This window comes from Rattus norvegicus, chromosome 17 (genome assembly GCF_021556685.1).
Source record: "Rattus norvegicus strain SHRSP/BbbUtx chromosome 17, alternate assembly SHRSP_T2T, whole genome shotgun sequence".
Lineage (NCBI taxonomy): Eukaryota > Metazoa > Chordata > Mammalia > Rodentia > Muridae > Rattus > Rattus norvegicus.
In genome coordinates, this window is record NC_141550.1 from 93685758 (window position 1) to 93704298 (window position 18541).

General features: G+C 43.5%; 1 protein-coding gene across 2 annotated transcripts in view; it reads left to right on the plus strand.

The window, feature by feature from the left end:
• Nid1 (nidogen 1) overlaps positions 1 to 18541 on the plus strand; it is a 73097-nt gene that overhangs the window by 21792 nt on the left and 32764 nt on the right. Inside the window, 6 exon segments of one of the 2 annotated variants that reach the window (NM_001398520.2) lie at positions 1418 to 1717; positions 2786 to 3012; positions 6025 to 6404; positions 10640 to 10789; positions 13709 to 13960; positions 15931 to 16131. In NM_001398520.2, coding sequence (NP_001385449.1) covers positions 1418 to 1717; positions 2786 to 3012; positions 6025 to 6404; positions 10640 to 10789; positions 13709 to 13960; positions 15931 to 16131 — 1510 coding nt within the window. 2 annotated transcript variants of the gene reach the window in all.

Sequence of the window (18541 nt, forward strand, 5' to 3'; positions counted from 1 at the left end):
TGTTTTTTACCAGCCTAGGTTGGAATCAGCTCCACCATCTCTAACCTTATTATCAGGTTCTGGGGAATGAAAGATCTGTCTCCAAATAAATATATAACCTCTGGTTTCCATATGCCTTCTCAAACACACGACAGTGACAATACTTTATAAGAACTGGAAAAGATTCTGAGAACTTTATACTGGTCATGATTAAGCTGGCCTTGAATTCATTATGTAGCAAAGAATGACCTTGAGTTCCTCCTGTCCCCACCGTTCAGGTGCCAGCATGTGCTACACATTGCTGGTAATTGAACCCAAGGCCTGGTCCAGCCAGGCAGGAATTCTACCGACAGGTATGGTATATCTGCAGTTCTGAGATAGAAGACCTTGGAGTCAAAATGTTTGGGTGAGAATTCCGGTGATGGTATTTATAGATGGTGACTTTGGACAAGTTAATTGCTTTACTTAATTTTCCTACTAAAAAAATACGGGTACCAGTAACACCTAGTCTTCCAGTGTTTTCCCAAGGGTTAGGGTCTACAAAGTGGTGAACCGTTAATGCTGTTCCTGGTATTCTATGCACAGTGCTAGTCACAGTAGTTAGCGACGCTATGCAGGTTTGCTTCTTAACACATTCATTTTATCGTCTGTGTTATCCTTTCCTTTCCTTGGATTGTGGGTATCCAGCTGTCTCTGGTACCCTTAGTGGTATAAGGATGGACGCAGTGTGGAAGGTTTACTGCCCTTGTTGAGTAGTCATTTGGATAATACGAATCTCTGTTGCTCTCGTCATTTTGGTCAGGAGGACACAGAGGGGAAACGTGAGACATTTGAGGCGCTGCCCATACTGTGACAGCAGGCACCCTGCATCATGTACTAAGATTCTTGTCTACCGTATTTCCCACACCCTCACCTCCACCAGCCTATCATGGTCAGGAAGACAAATGCTGGTTTTGTGAGTCAGGCTCATCTCTTTCTCCGATTCTGTTTATTTTGTGTTCCATGGGCAGCTGCAACAGGTGAGAGAGTGGTCACTTCCTGTGTCAGTTCCATCTGTGTTTTTGTGTCTGCTGTGACCACCATAACTTGATAGCAACAACTAAATGGAGGAAAGGCTTATTTTGGCTCATGGTTCTGGTGAGCTTTTATCCCTTTATAGTGGGGAAGGTACGGTGGAGCATCATGAAGCTGCACAGTCTATGTGATGAGAACCTGTGGCTGAGCATGCTCACATGGTGGCTGATTAGGGAACAGAGAGCAAGGCGGGAGCTAGGAGCAAAGGCCTGTTCTTAGTGATCTCCCTCCATCAGTCAAGCTCCAGTGACTCATGGTTTCACAGCCTCTCACCACCAGCTGGAAAATTTGTAGGGACTGTTTTAAAACCAAACCCTAACATTTCTGTAAGGAGTTCATCTTTGCATTCTCTCTAACCACACAGGTCACCACAAATGGGATCATCGCCATGAGCGAGCCCCCAGCCACAGAATTCCATCCTGGAACCTTCCCACCCAGCTTCGGCTCAGTAGCACCTTTCCTGGCTGACTTGGACACAACAGATGGCCTGGGGAATGTGTATTATCGAGAAGACTTATCTCCCTTCATTATTCAGATGGCAGCAGAGTATGTCCAGAGAGGCTTCCCAGAGGTCTCTTTCCAGCCCACTAGTGTGGTGGTTGTCACTTGGGAATCCATGGCTCCCTATGGAGGGCCCAGTGGGAGCCTTGTTGAGGAAGGCAAGGTGAGTGCACTCCACATGGAGATGCAGGTATGTGGTCTGGTATGTGAACTGTAGTCTTTGGGCTCCTGGTTTGTGCTCGTTCAATGGTCAACATGCCTATGCTGTTGTTCAAGACAGGAGGGCTAGAAAAAGGTCCAATAAATTGCTTGTTCGAGACAGGTCAGTAACCTCCAGATGCTTATCGATAGGGTTGTCTAAGTCATTTCTGTGACTATCTGATGTTGAGAAAGCCAGTTATTTGAGGAGATTGCTCCATGGCAAACATATGCCTGGGAAATGGTACCTGTGTTCCTTCTTTAATTGAGAAAGAGTAGGAAGATAGCTTCTAATTATAGAGAAATTATTAATAGAAAATGGTAGATATCAAAGTTCAGATCAACATGCTCCTCCTGAGTGAAGAAAAGTCCTTTAGTAAAGAAGCTGCCTTAGTAATATTTAATGGAATGATCGGCCTTGTCTCCTCTTATCCCTGTCCCCCATGGGACACATACCATTCCACAGAACACTTTGCAGAAGTCTGTGGTGGGTCTGCATATCTCACATGCTTTGCAAAACTGGAAGATTGCCTGACCCTAGAATACTGAGCTCTTGCCTGCCTCTTGGGACTAACCTGATAAAACTCCATATACCCTCTCCAGCGGTTGTATCAAACTCTTATATTTGTCTTGAGCACACCCTTTCCCTTGTTCTGGTATGTTTTTAGCCCACGATATCTTACACACACTGTTGTTTGTCCTTGACACGATCGCCTCCTGATTGTAAGCCTGGGCCCTCCTGTGAAGCCTTGACCATCAAGGGCCTCTCCTACCAAGACCCTGCTTAGCACAGGATACTTCCTCATTTGACTTACATGTACTGCATACATCTCTGTTACAGCATTGTCCTCAGGCTCGGCCATGTTTGTCCCATATATCCACCTCTCCACGTAGGCTGTACATTCTCAATTGCTGGACAGTGAGGCAGAGTACTGCTGGCTCTCCTCTGCTCTTTCTACAAGGAGCCCAGTGAAGAGCATGCTTGAGAGTGTGATTGTGTTGCTAGAAACTGACTTTTAACTCATCTTCACAGAGAAACACGTTCCAGGCTGTTCTGGCCTCCTCAAATTCCAGCTCCTATGCTATTTTCCTTTATCCTGATGATGGTCTACAGTTCTTTACAACATTCTCGAAGAAGGATGAAAACCAAGTACCTGCCGTGGTTGGCTTCAGCAAAGGTCTAGAAGGATTTCTATGGAAGAGCAATGGAGCCTATAACATATTTGCCAATGACAGGGAATCAATTGAAAATTTGGCCAAGTATGCATATTCCTTATTTGTTTTTCTTTATTAGATTCCTCTTAATAATATTATTATATATTGTTTTACTAAACAAAAAGTAATTAGTATTAAATTACTTAATATTCTTATAGACTTAAATTTTATAGAGGATATTTAAATGCTGAAATAGTATGTTTTTCCTGTTGAATCTTGGGTAATATATTTAGCATGAAGAGGCCTTTCGTTATTTTCATCTTTGTTGTTATTTTATTTATGTGTATGAACATTTTGTATCACGTGCATGCAGTACCTGTGGAGACTAGAAAAGCATTGGATGTCCTGGGACTGAAGTTACAGATGTACAGATGGTTCTGAACCACCACACCGATGCTGAGAATTGAACCCAGACCCTCTGGGGAGTTACCAATGCTCTTAACTTCTGAACCATCTCTCTAGCCCCAGTAATTTGTTATTTAGAATGCACCCTCATGAAAAACTCTCTCTACCACTCTGTGTGCCCTAAGTTTGAAGTCAGAAATTATGGAAATTTAAACCTGTCTCCTCCCAGGAACCTGAACTAAGAGCAGTTTTCCTCCATACTGACTTAGATCAGTTCTTTACTACACCCAGTGAAGCCTCCTGTAATGCTACTTTAGAGAGGCAAGGATCCCGGATATTATACAGAAGAGGGGGGTAGCCAAGATTATTGGTTTTTTTTCCTTCTGTTTTGTTTAGGTGTTTTGAGACAGGATCTCATATAGCCCAGGCTGTCCCCAAACTTTCTACATAGGGAAGGATGGATGACCTTGAACCCCAGATCCTTCAGCCCCCACCTACCGTGCCTGGCTCCCAGACTGGGTTTTAAGAGTTAAAATCTCACATCTCCCAATAGTCTTTAACCTAACCCCTTCTCCCATTTGTCTTCTTAGGTCTAGACTAAAATTTTCCCATCCTTTGCCAAGTGCTGCTGACAAATGCAGAACAACTGACTTTATGCAATAGGAGAGCCCGTAAGGCTTGTCCTGTTCTGTGGTATAAATACGTCTGCCATGACCATGATTTAGAAAACCAGAAGCAAGAGTATAGAAAATGAGTATCATTTGGAAAGTTTAGGTACTTCTCACTTTTTAAAACATATGACTCAGTGTATGTGTATGTATATACAGTACATACATACATATATGTGCACACACATGCACACACATACTGGTGCTGAGGATTGAACACAGGGCCTTGTTTTGCCAGGGAAGCACTTTTATTTTTGAGATCCATCCTTAGCCCTTAATGTAATTTTCTTACGGTGACTATGTTTCTTAAATGGCTTTAAGAAGCCATTTTATATAATGTCTGAAAGAAATACTTCTGATAACAGTAAAATGCTGGGTTAAAACTTAGAGATTAGGGTCACTCTGCTGTATTTAGCATATTTACTGCCTCGGGGTTTTGACTCATTTACTTTTCAGAGTGTGAGCACTGTCATCACTCACAGCCCCCTTGATTATGCGTGGGAATCCCCTCGCACCAGAAACTTCTCCAGTTCTCTGGATACTTGGTTGGTTATCTTATAGTTTAAGTCAGGTCTGGCACTGACTAGCTACCTGGAGTCCATACAGACACCACATCTATCCAGCCTGGTCTCATAAGATGCCCCCATCTCAGCTGCCAATGCCCCGCTCTTACAGGTATGGCTGTGCTGCTGACCAACAACCTTGTGTATTCTCAGAGTCAGAATTTACTAGAACAGCTCACTTAGCTCCCAAAAGCCCCTGTTACTGTTCCTTGGTTGCTATAAAGAAACATTTCAGAACACTGGAGGGATGGCTCAGCGATTCTTCCAGAGGATCCTAGTTCAGTTCCTAGTATCCACATTTGGTAGCTCACAGCCATGTATAACTCCAGCTCCAGGGGATCTGATCCCCTTTTGGCCACTCTGGGAACTTGCATGTACATGTACATACAAATATAGACACATACATATACACACATATAGCTATACGTATACATATACATAAATAAATAATAAAATGTATCCTAAAACAAAGCAAAACAGAACAAAACAAAAGCCCCCAAACACAACAGGACTAGAGAAATGGTTCAGTTAGTCGGTACAGGACTTGACTGCTATTCCCATACCCACATAAAAAGCCAGATGTGGTAGTGTCTGCTTATAAAGCCAACCCTGGGAAGTGGAGGTGGATGGATTCCTGGCATTTTGCCAGCCATCTTTGTCTCCTTAGTGAGCCCCAGGGCAGTGAGGCACCCTGTCTTAAAAATAAAACAAAATCAAGAAAACAAATGAACAAACAAACACCCAAACCAAAAGACTACGTAGGTTTACTCCATGTGATAAAAAGAAAATGTGGTGTGTCTTAGTTAGGGACTTATTGCTGTGAACAGACACCATGACCAGTGTGAGTTTTATAAAGGACAACATTTAATTGGGCCTGGCTTACAGGCTCAGAGGTTCAGTCCGTTATCATCAAGGGGGGAACATGGCAGCACCACAGCATCCAGGCAGGCATGGAGCAGGAGGAGCTGAGGTCTTCATCTTCTCCCAAAGGAAGCAAGGAACAGACTGTGCACCGTCAGGCAGCTAGGAGGAGGGTCTCCAAGCCCACCCTCACAGTGACACACTTCCTCTAACAAGGCCACACCTTCTAAGACTGCCATTCCCTGGGCCAAGCATGTGCAAACCATCACATGGTGAAATGACTCTCTGGTCCCTCATGAGACAGGGCACATAAACTGAATAGTATGAACTGGTGGCATTGAGAGTCATGGGTGTCCTGCGATGGCTCTAGAGGGCTAGATGACTCTTCATGGTGTTGCGCCTATTTAGACCTAGTCTCACTAAATAGTCTCTGCCTGTATGAGCTCTAGGATGACTACCCATGGCACTGCTGCCCTACTGGACACCAGTCCTTGCCAAGAGTAGACACATGCCACATCTTTCAGATGGACATAAGCTATCCGAACTCCTCCTGCCTGCTTGGTCAATGGGGGCTGCTTGTGTGCTGTGGCCTATTCTCAAGACGCCTTCCTTGTCTCTAGGAGCAGCAACGCTGGGCACCAGGGTGTGTGGGTGTTTGAGATTGGAAGTCCTGCTACTGCCAAGGGGGTGGTGCCTGCAGATGTGAACCTGGACGTGGATGATGATGGAGCAGACTATGAGGATGAAGATTATGACCTACAAACCTCTCATCTCGGCCTGGAGGATGTGGCCACCCAACCCTTCCCCTCCCATAGTCCAAGAAGGGGATACCCTGATCCACACAATGTACCTAGGACCCTAGCTCCTAGCTACGAGGCTACAGAGAGACCCCATGGAATCCCTACTGAGAGGACCAAATCTTTCCAGCTGCCAGTGGAGAGATTCCCCCAGAAGCACCCCCAGGTCATTGATGTGGATGAAGTAGAGGAAACAGGAGTTGGTAAGACATCCATGTTACAAGTTGGAACACTTTTTCACCTGCTTGGTTTCTAGACAAGAGTCTGCTAATGTAGGGTGGGTCATGTGCCCCATGAGGTGACTTTATGAGGAGCATATAACTGGAGAGAGCAGGCACTGAATGCTTTCACTAAAGAGCAGTGGGTGCATAGGCCCCATGGTTTCTGAGTGACCCAGTGATCTTTTAGGATTAGAGATTTGGTTCTGGACACACAGTAGGGATATGCATCATTTCAAGATTCTCACATAATGTGTTCTGTTTTAAAGAGAGTCAGAGCCAGGGAGAGATGGCTGAGCAAGTACAGGTACTGAGGACCTAAGTTTGATCTTCTGAAGCCTACATAGTAGAAGGAGAGGCGTGGCTCCTCTAAACTGCCCTCTAACACAGACAGGTACACAGACAAACGGATAGACAGATGAACAGACAGATAGATGTATTTTTTTTTTAAGATAGGGTCTCATTTATGTGGCTTTGGATGGCCTGGGATTTAGCATAGACTTGACTATCTTCGAACTCATGGAGATCCTGCTGCCTCTGCTTCCCATGCACTACCATAATCTGGCTAATAAATTTTTTCTTTTAAAATGTCATTGTTGGTTGGACAGTGGTGGTGCACACCTATAATCTCAGCACTTGGGAGGCAGAGGCAGGTGGATCTCTGTGAATTGAGGACAGCCTGGTCAATAGAGTGAGTTCCAGGACAGCCAGGGCTATACAAAGAAACCCTGTCTCCAAAACCCAAACCAAACCAAACCCAAACCAAACCAAACCCAAACCAAAAAAGGTCGTTGTTGAGTGCTGTTGTTAGCTCAACACTGAAGAGGCTGAAGCAGGAGAACAGAAATTTTTAGTGTGGGATACAGTAAGATCCTGTCTCAAAAACCAAAAGAGAAGGAAGGAAAGACCGTAGAATATTTTGGAACTCAAGTGTCTTGTTTGTGACTTCTGAGATGTATTCACGCACCTGAAAAAACATTGTAGAGGCTCGTTTGGCTCTTTATGCAGCTTCTTTTCACATTTTTTTCTTCTTGGTTTTGGAATTCAAGCAGCTGATTATTTTTCCTTCTGTCAGCTGCAGTTGCTTGGTCTCTCTCTCTCTCTCTCTCTCTCTCTCTCTCTTTCTCTCTCCCCCACCTACACACACACACACACACACACACACACACACACACACACACCAGACTCCTTAAAATGCAGTTTTATACCATGAAGTATCTCCTCCTCCTTCTGAGTTTTGTTTTTTTCAGGATAACCCTGGGCTTGAGCTCAGATCTGCTTGTCTCTCTGTCTTCTGAATGCTGGGATTAAAGGTGTGAGTCACTGCACCTGCATTGCCCAGTATGAAATATTCTAATCAACCATATTGTATCAAGGGTTGGCTACATTTTGAGGGAAATTACTTGAACGTTCTTTAAGTATTATAAGAAATTCTCAAAATGTGACTTTATTTTTCTTGAGACACATATACACACACACACACAGAGGCACAGGCACAGTTTAGTTTTAATTGTCAACTTGATACAATGTAGAATCACATGGAAAGAGTGTCAGAGAAAGAGGTCTATATCAGGTTGACCTCTTTCCTTGTGTGGTTGCCTACTTGCCTTGATGATGTCGGAAGACCCAGACTGTGAATGAGCTGCACCCTTCCATGGTTTTGAGGCACTGGATTGTATAAAAGAGTGCAGAAAGCTGACTGAGCAGTGGGCAGGCATGCATTTAGTCCTTTCTGCTGTTGATTGTGGCTGCGACCTGACTGGCTTCTTTAAGTTCCTTCCTTATACAATGGAGTTATAAGCCAGGTAAACCCTCTTCTCCCCTAAGTTGCTTCTTGCCAGTTTCAATTTGTTTTGTTTGTTAAGACAAGGTTTCTCTGTGTAGCCATGATTGTCTTGGACCTCATTCTGTAATCCAGGCTGACCTTGACATCACAGAGATCTGCTGCCTCTGCCTCTTGAGTGCTGGGATTAAAGGTGTGTGCCAATACTACCCAGCATTTGACAGAATTCTTTTTTAAAGATTTATTTACTTATTATATATAAGTACACAGTAGGCTGTCTTCAGACACACCAGAAGAGGGCATCGGATCCCATTACAGATGGTTGTGAGTCACCATGTGGTTGCTGGGATTTGAACTTAGGACCTCTAGAAGAGCAGTCAATGCTCTTAACCATTGAGCCATCTCTCCAGCCCATTGACAGGAAATTTTAAATCATGAAAACAGGAAAAAAATAGGACACCAATTGAGAAATCATTAAAAATATTTATTTATTTTTATATTCTGTGTATGCCTGTTTTACTTGCATGTATATATGTGCATGCCTGGTGCCCAAAGAATCCAGAAGTCATCAGATCCCCTGGAACTGGGATTACAGATGGTTGAGAGTTGCTATGCAGGTGTTAGGAATTTAACCTGGGTCCTCAAAGAGCAACAAGTACTTTTACCACTGAACCATCTTTCCAGCTTCCATCAAGACTCAAGTAAATGGGCTCATTAGAGACTTTAAATGTATCTTGTAGGACCCTTTACTCTTTCTACTAAGAGGTTACTATAAAGCTTCTTAGAAACAGTTAGTCCATTACTCTAAGTCATGTTTTCTCATATTTGTTTCTCCTTTATTCTTCTGATGGACTTCATTACTGTCTGTCAATATTGAGTACCCAAAATGGACAAGATGGGGATTTATGCTCACTACTGAAGCACAGAAGTGACTACGATGCCATTTGGTTGAAAGAGGATTTCATGGATTCCAGCGTTATACCTCATAAACACTGTTCTCTGGATTTAGGGGAGAGAAGGGGCACCCTGACTTTTCTGCCAGCAGTATTCATCTTTCGATTTTGTTATTGTGTATGTTTGCTTATAGATGTTAAGTTACGAGCCTCATCTTTTTTCCTACCCCTCCTAAATATCTGAAATTATTGTTTATGAAACTGTCACATTTGTTTACTCCCAACAACAAATGGTGGTGATAGTTTGAGAAGCCCAGACTTCAACTCAAAATATATCTGTGACAGATGGCAGTGTTTTTGTCCCTTTTCCAAGTCATTTCACTGTGTTTATTAGAAACATCAGCTGTCTGAAGCCTACAGTAACGTTCTGCCCTCAGATACACAGAACACAGCAGACCCATCAATGGGGAATTGCTGACTGGATTTTATGTAGTCACAAAACCTTGGGTTTACTCAGGTGCTCTTTGGTGCAGTCACTAATCATCTTTGTACACACTGGAAGTTTCAAGTACTTGCAACCAATAGAATATATCTTAGGATAAATTTTATTTTCATCTTCACTATAAAGTTAATTATAAACAGGAATATTATTTCTAGAAGTTCACTCCTCTTGGGATTTTGAACTTCATTCCAAACTAATTTGCTCTAGCCAGATCATTAAGTTTTATGGGCAGGTTTGCAAGTCTAGTAAAACAAACCTGGGTGGTGGAGATTTAAATTGGAGAGGGATTCCTTTTGAGTCGTGGGTCAAAGAATCTTAGAAGAAATTTAATCGAAGAATTGTTTGTGATCAACTATTTTAAATTTTGTTTTTATTTTTGGAGATTATAATTACATCAGGGGTCTGGAAAAAGGACTCAGTAGTTAAGAGCACTGACTGCTCTTCCAGAGGTCTTGACTTCAATTCTCAGAAACCACATGGTGGCTCACAACCATCTGTAATGGATTCTGATGCCCTCTTCTGGTGAAGACAGCTAGACCGTATTCATATACATAAAATAAATAAATGACTCTTAAAAATAAAATAAAATAATGACATCATATTCCCCTTTCTTTTATCCCTCTAAACCCTCCATATTTATCCCTCATCTTACTCTCTTTCAAATTCATAGCCTCTTTTTCTTAAATTGTTGTTGTGTGTGTATTTCTATAATGATCAGGTTTTGAGTATATAGGAATATAATATATGTATACATAATATACATATACATACACACACACACTTCAAAACTGTGGCAACTTTAAAGCATAATTTCTTAGCTTCTTTTAGACGTGTGTACTTCAGTGATCTGAATCATGGAGCTTTATCTTTATCCATGTGACCACACTCATGCCATGGGCTTTAGTCTGTTGTGGTTGCCTTGGCCCCTTGAAAGTCTTAGGTAGATTTGAGTCCAGTTGGCTCAAGGGCACCTGTGTGGAAATGCCTCTCAGCTGAGAACTTGCAAAGCTCTGACAGGTACGCTTCTGTTTTCTCCAAACAGTATTCAGCTACAACACAGGTTCCCAGCAGACGTGTGCCAACAATAGACACCAGTGCTCTGTGCATGCAGAGTGCAGAGACTACGCTACTGGCTTCTGCTGCAGGTGTGTGGCCAACTACACGGGCAATGGCAGGCAGTGCGTGGCAGAAGGTAATGTACCGTTCCTGTGCATTTTCAGCTTCACAGAGAAGAAAAAGAGTGGCTTTGGGTCTTGGATCTTGTTTATAGATGTGTCCTTTGCCCTGATCTCTGTATGACATCATCTCTGTTACATTCTCTGTTACATTCCTCCCAGGATTGTCCTTTCTCTTCTCCTCCCCCAATTTCCTTCACTCGTAGCTTTGTCTTTGACGTCCTCCCTATCGTTGCTTGCTTTTGAGACACCATCTTGCCATATAGCCTAGGCTGACCTCAGACTTGAGATTCTCCATATGAAGAGTGACAGGCTGCACTGTGTACCCCACACATGGCTTGAGTCTTTAGATCTAAGTGTATTGCTTGTAGATCTTTCTCTCCTTCCCTTCTTCCTTCCTTGCCTCTCCTACCAGCTCTGTCCCTCCCTATCTGGCTTAGACCAGAGTATGTAGTGGGCTCTGTTTTTCCATTGCTTCCACCTTCTTTTCTCCTGTCCCTGAAACCACATTGTCTTGGCTAGGGTTTTACTGCTGTGATCAGGCACCATGACCATGGCAAGTCTTATAAAGGACAACATTTAATTGGCATTGGCTTACAGGTTCAGAGGTTCAGGCTAGTATCATCAAGGTTGGAACATGGCAGCAACCAGACAGACTGGTGCAAGAGGAACTGAGAGTTCTACATCTTCATCTGAAGGTTGCTAGCAGAATACTAACTTCCAGGCAGCTAGCATGAGGGTCTTAAAGCCCACACCCACTGTGACACACCTACTCCAACAAGGCCACATCTACTTCAACAGGGCCATACCTTCTAATAGTGCTACACACACTGGGCTGAGCACATACAAACCATAACACACATCATGCCTGAGGTGAAGCTGACGGGGTGTTGTCCTCAGTTCTAGCTTGTCAGACTCAATGCACATCCAGCTCCAAAGTGGATTCCATGATAGCTGAGGTCAGCTTTGACCTCCGTTCCCCAAAGGACTGACTACTCCCTATGCCCACACAGTCAGAGGAGTCTTTTGTGTAAGTCTAAGGGTCTTTGTTACAGTCATTGGAGACCTTTGGGGTTATAAATTAGAATGAGATAAAATGACAGAACTTTGTACTTGGCCTTTGACCCTTCAAATGCCACCAAATGGCCTCATTTGTTACAAGCTACCTTCACATGGGGGCTTCAGTTGCTTTGTAGAATCTGACTAATTAAAACCTAGTTGGAGAAATATATTCTGTTTTCCAGATTCCTTATCATTGCTATCCTGAAATCAGTTATTTTAATTTGCTTCCCCCCCATCCCCAAACACAATTGTTTCCTTCTGGGTCAGAATTGAGGAAAGTGAGATTTGTTTTATTTTCATCCTCCTCGGCAATGAACCAACATGCGGTTTAGATGTCATATTAATTTGGGAGAATGTTTTTAATTTTAAACAGTTTTTTATTTCCTTCCAAATCTTATCACCCCAGGGGGTGGGTGCTTTGAGTACTAGGCTTGGCTTTTATACCTTTTGCCCTAGGAAAGGCTTCCAAAATCCACAGGAAGTGTGGATTTTTCCTCCCTCTCTCCCTCTGTTCAGCTCTCGGTGCTGGGCATTGAGTCCAGGACCCTATGCTTCTCAGGCAAGCACTCCACCAGCTGGGCTATTTCTTCAGCCCCATACCCCATAATTGCTTTATGGTTTAAGTATTTGTTGGACTTTTGCTACTTAAAAATTTTTTTATACAGGCATGCATTTTTTATACAGGTGCCTCATGTCTAAAATCCTAACAGTCAGGAGACTGGGACAGGGGGATTGGTATAAGTTTGAGGCTAGCCTGGGCTACAGGGTAAATTCCAGGCCAGCTTGGGCTACTGAATGAGAGAGACCCTGATTCAAAAAACCAGGCGGGTTGGGGAGGGAGAAAAGCTAGGAAAAGTTAGAGTCTGTTGGAAGCACTTTATTTGGCTTTCTTAACTTGGCTTCCTTTGTTGTTTCTGTAATGTTCTTGGAATGCATTTGGGTTTTTTTGCCTTTAGCATGCAAGGGGTCATAGGATCCCCAGTGTAATGACACAGTGGAAGTACAGGATTACTTCATGTCAGATATGTCCTGGTTGGTCGGTGACCTCATTTAGCAGTTTTCCTCAGATGATAGATGACACCCAGGAACACGTCCATGTGTTCTGGGAGGAAGGGGTAGAGGCCATGTTTCTGATCAGTCACAATCTAGAAAAATAAATAAGATATATCATCTGTGGCTGATAGAGGGCCAGGTGTGGTGTTCAGTGGCAAAGCCCTCACTAATCTCCTGTGCCAAAAGAAAAAGGAAAAACTTTCAAAGAATTTAATTCTATGTCAGGCTTCAGCAATGTAAGTTGACTTTTATTTGACCTTTTACTTACATCTTTTTCTTATTTTGTAGTATAATTCTTATGCCTGTGCATGCCTCTCTCTCTCTCTCTTTCTTCCCCCCTTCCCCCCCCTCTGTGTGTGTGTGTGTGTGTGTGTGTGTGTGTGTAGTGTTTGCTTGTACACACATGTGAAGGCCAGAGGTCACCATCTGTGCTGAGGTTACAAGTGTACATTGCCACACCAGGCTTTTTATATGCTAGGACCCTTATGCTTATGTAGTGCTGGGACTCTTATGGCCTGTGATACACAATTATGAATAGTTTTTATTCTGCCCATTATCAGTCATGTGGGAGAAAGGAGAGGTGTTAGGATCCCTGAGGACCCTGGTGCACGATGGTGGGTACCTAGCATTCTGCTCATTAGTAGCCATATGCAACAGAGGCAGGAGCATTGACACATAATTACAAGTATTTTCATTTCCCCCAAACCAGTTTCCCACAGAATTGTCACCTCTTTGCTTTCATAATGAATAGACGCATTCTTCTCTTTGGAAGGTAGCAGAAAAAAAAACATCTTCACCTTCTCCCTTTGTCTCTGGCCCAGGCTCTCCACAGCGGGTCAACGGCAAGGTGAAGGGAAGGATCTTCGTGGGGAACAGCCAGGTCCCCGTGGTGTTTGAGAACACTGACCTACACTCCTATGTGGTGATGAACCACGGACGCTCTTACACAGCCATCAGTACCATCCCTGAAAGTGTCGGGTATTCCCTGCTTCCCCTGGCACCCATTGGAGGCATCATCGGATGGATGTTTGCAGTGGAGCAGGATGGGTTCAAGAATGGGTTTAGCATCACAGGTAACTGAACGCCCCCAATTAAAATGAATGAGCTACATAGTCACGGAGGAGGTCTGAGAATGAATGGGTTCGGAACTCTTTCCTGTGGATGCCTGGAAGCATTTCATTTGTGGACAAGGGCTCCTCTAGTTCTTCCTCAGAAATAAGGACAAGAAAAAATTCATGTATAATACTATTCACTAAGGCAGGCTATATGGAACTATGTTTTGATAAAGGAATGGTTTCTTGATGGGGATTTAGAAGTTCTCATATTTGGTGTTGAGGAGATAACATAGCCACTGAAGTGTTTGTATTGCAAGTATAAGGACTTGTATTCATTTCCTGGAACCCACATAAAAAGCCAGGTATGATGGTGTGTACTGATGATACCAGCCCTAGGTAAGCAGCCAGCCTAATTGTCAAGCACCAGGTCCCAATGAGAGACTCTGCCTCAAAAAACAAGGTAGACAACTTTTGAAGAAAACATCCAAGGCTGACCTCTGGCTGCCATACATACCTATACACATAGGTATACCCTTATACCTACAAACATGCACATACCCCTTCATATACCAGTATACCTATGTACAAAAGTGTGCATGCACACATGCAATCATGCACACAAACCTCTTTTTCTTTTTTTAAAGATTTATTTATTTATTATATAAGTAAACTGTCGCTGTCTTCAGACACACCAGAAGAGGGCATAGGATCCCATTACAGATGGTTGTGAGCCCCTGTGTGGTTGCTGGGAATTGAATTCAGGATCTCTGGAAGAGCAGTCAGAGCTCTCAACCGCTGAGCCATCTCTCCAGCCCACACAAAACTGAATACACAGATACACCCTCACACATACAATCTTGCAGAGACCTGCACACAAACATAGAAAAGTGTACACAGTCATTTGAGAATGGCTTAACATTTTCATATCTCCAGGGAAAAGAGCCTGCCACTTCTAGCTGGTAAGACCAACTTGATCAACACCATCCTCTTGAATGCCAGGAAACTCTGGAGGCAGAGGCCTTGTTCTGTAAGGAAGACTGAATCTTTTGTGGATTTGTGGGCAGATCACTGAAGGGATTTCTCCTTGATGTTACAATGTCTCCTTCCGTGTTCTGCCAAGGTCAACTCCTTGTAGATGTTGGGTGGAGCCCAGGGTGGAGGAGTCTTTGCCTTAGGGTTTCTATTGTTATGATGAAATACCATGACCAAAAGCAAGCTGAGAAGTGACCTAAGCAACTTGAGGATGGATAGGTATATTTGGCTTACATTTCCATAGCACTATTCATCATCAAAGGAAGTCAGGACAGGAACTCTAATAGGGCAGGAACCTGGAGGCCGGAGCTGATGCAGAGGCCATGGAGGGGTGCTGCTTACTGCCTTGCTCTCCAAGGGTTGCTCATCCTATGTTTTTATAGAACTTAGGACCACCTGCCCAGGGGTGGCATCACCCACAATGGACTGTCTCCTCCCACATTAATCTTTAATTAAGAAAATGCCCTACAGGCTTGCCTATAGTCCACTTTTATGGAGGCATTTTTTCAACTTAGGTTCCTTCCTCTCCAGTGATTCTAGCTTTTGTCAAGTTAAATGAAACTAGCCAGTATAGAGTTCACCATCATTTCCAGGGCACCCATTGTCCTGGGCTGGGTACATTAACCCTACCTCCTTCTCAGCAGACCTGCCTTCTCCCTCTACTTTGCCTCCCCCCAAGCATTCCCATCATGTCACAAATATCCATGCCCTTCCTCTCTCATGTTCTCCTTTCTATGTTCATGTGTCCTAAAAATATATATTTAAATATATGATAATGAACATGTAAATTTAAATCTAGATTCTGCATAAGAGAGATAACTCACAATATTTGTAGTTCTGAGTTAAACAAGCCAGGGCACATGAGTTCTTTACTTGACTCTTACTTCATGAACTTAAGGCCAACAGGAGGGTGTACTTGCCAGATGGCAGGGTGACAGGCCTGTCTTATTTTCCAGGGGGTGAGTTCACCAGACAAGCTGAGGTGACCTTCTTGGGGCACCCAGGCAAGCTGATCCTGAAGCAGCAGTTTAGTGGTATTGATGAACATGGACACCTGACCATCAACACGGAGCTAGAAGGCCGAGTGCCACAGATTCCCTATGGTGCCTCAGTGCATATTGAGCCCTACACTGAGCTGTACCACTACTCCAGCTCAGGTAAGTCCCAGACTGGGAGTCCCAGGGCAGCCTGCCAGTCAGCATGTGCCCACCCACTATGATGACCTTGAGTTCCTCGGGCAGTCTTCTTGGGATCTGTAAAGGGAAACACAGAAGGCCTATTCTTTATTTTAATTCCTTTCTCCCTAAGTGCAAACAGAAGACGCACTTGAAGAGAATTTAATGGGAAACAAGAAAATAAGGTGCATTGGAACACATCAGCCATTCCTGCCCTTGGGAAGCTGACTTAGAGGGATTGCTGCAGTTCCAGGCCAGCCTGAGCTACATAGAAAAAAAAAAAAACACCCAGAAAATGGAGTGGAAACTATGTCAGTTGGTTGAGAGCTTGCCTGCATACATTGAATGTATAAAGCCCTGACTAAGTTCAGTTTCCAGCATTACATAAAGCAGGTCATGTGTCAATTGCCTGTAGTCCCAGCATTTGAGAAGGGGAATCAAGAAGATTAGAAATTCAAGATCAGGGCTGGAGAGATGGCTCAGCTGTTAAAGGCTAGGCTCACAACCAAAAATATAAGAAATTCAAGATCATCCTCAGGTATGCAGTGAGTTTAAGGCTAGCCTGGGCTACATGAGACCTTGTCTAGAAAAGGAAATAAAATGACAAAAAAGAACTCCAGGAAATAAGCCTGAATACAACATTTAGATTTAAATATATTTTTGCAATTTCCCCCTATATTAATGTTATATGTTGTCACTAGTATGTAATTCAAGATTTTATTATAATGTATTTATTTGTAGTTTTTATACTTATTCTCCTTTTTGGCATTTGTTTGGAGCTGAAAAGAGTGGCAAGAGCTTCTATCTGCCACTTACTCAGCTTGGCTAGTTCCTACATTTGCATTTGTATTATCACACACACCTACACACACACACATGCACTCACGCACGCACGCACACACGCACACATACTTTCCCCCCCAATTGTCCTCATAGGTCATTGCTTAAGTGCTTCAGACACTTCTTTCATGAGAAAAAGAACATTTTCTTACATAGTTCCATTAGAAAGTCAGGATTATTTTTAAAGCTCCGTAGCCTAAACTTGTCTCCTACTGAAAGTCAACTTCCTGTCTCTGCCTCCTACATGCTGGGATTACAGGTAGAAGCCAGCACATCTGGCTTCTGGCATTTAGCATAGAAAACCCGGTGTGTAATCTTTGGCTTGTCATTTCCCTTTAGATCAATTGCACTTCGTTATTAATCATGAATAGTTTCCTTAAGTGGCTTTGAAAGGCCTTTTTAAGGACTCTGTCCTCATCCTCCTGCTCCACTGAGTTGAAATGACCTCTTGCGCTGTGGATTTTGGCCACGTTTCCATCTGTTTGTTTGTTTGTTTGTTTGTTTGTTTGTTTATGCTGCTAGGGACTGGACTGACTTCTCAGGCAAACACTGCAATGCTGAGCTACATCCCAAGCTCTTGGCCAAATTTCTGTCTCTTGCAATATTGTATTGGGAATAGAGCCCTGGGCCTTGTGCATACATACTAGACAAATGCCCTACCACTGAGCTACACCATCAGCCCCTCTTTTTATTTATTTTTTTTAAGAAAAAAAAATAAAGTTTTAGTTTTTAATTTTTAAATTAGTATTGGGTGAGAAGAAGAAAAAGAAAAGGAAAGGCTATGACTGCTCCTAGGTGTGGTGGAAGAGAAGGTTTATTTTATAAATATGTGGGAAAGCACAGTCTGAGGCAGAGACATCTGGCAGAGTCCAGAGTAGAGCAGTGTTGCCTGAGGAGAGGGAGAAGGGGGAGGGGGAGGGAAACCAGGTGCAGCAACCAGGAAGCCCAAAGCTATAAAGAGAACAAATAACAAAAATGGTTGCTGCTGGGAAAGACAGCCTAGCCTCTGGGGGTTGGCTATGCCTGCTTGTAGGACCCTGTAACTGGTAGAGACTAGGGAGAACCTGTAGGCCAGTGTCTGCTTTGATATGTTAACTAAGTACCTCAGCCTTTTGTCCCAGGATTAAAACCTAACTAGTGTGTCACCAAGTTGCCTAGACTGAACTTGAACTCATCCTGCAGCTCAAGCAGGTCTTTAACTTTCAATCCTTCTGCCTCAGCTTCCTAAGTAGCTGGGATGCAGGTCTGCATTAGCAAGCCTGGCTTTCTGACCTCTTTCTGAGGTTCAATCCCTAGAAACAGAGTCATGCTGAGTCAAACAGAATGAGCTTTTAAAAATGCCACTGTTAAAAGTATCATCCAGGCATGTGGTACCCATGACCAGGGCTCTGCAGCTCAGTCTCATCCTCCTTCTAGGGCCTGGGAGCCTGGGGAAGGAAGGAGAGATGGGGCTGAGGTCCCCAGACTGCCTGCAGCCAGATGGCCTGCTGGCAGCCAGCACATGGGAGCTGGATGGGAGATAGTGAACACTGATCTTTTATTTATCCTCTGG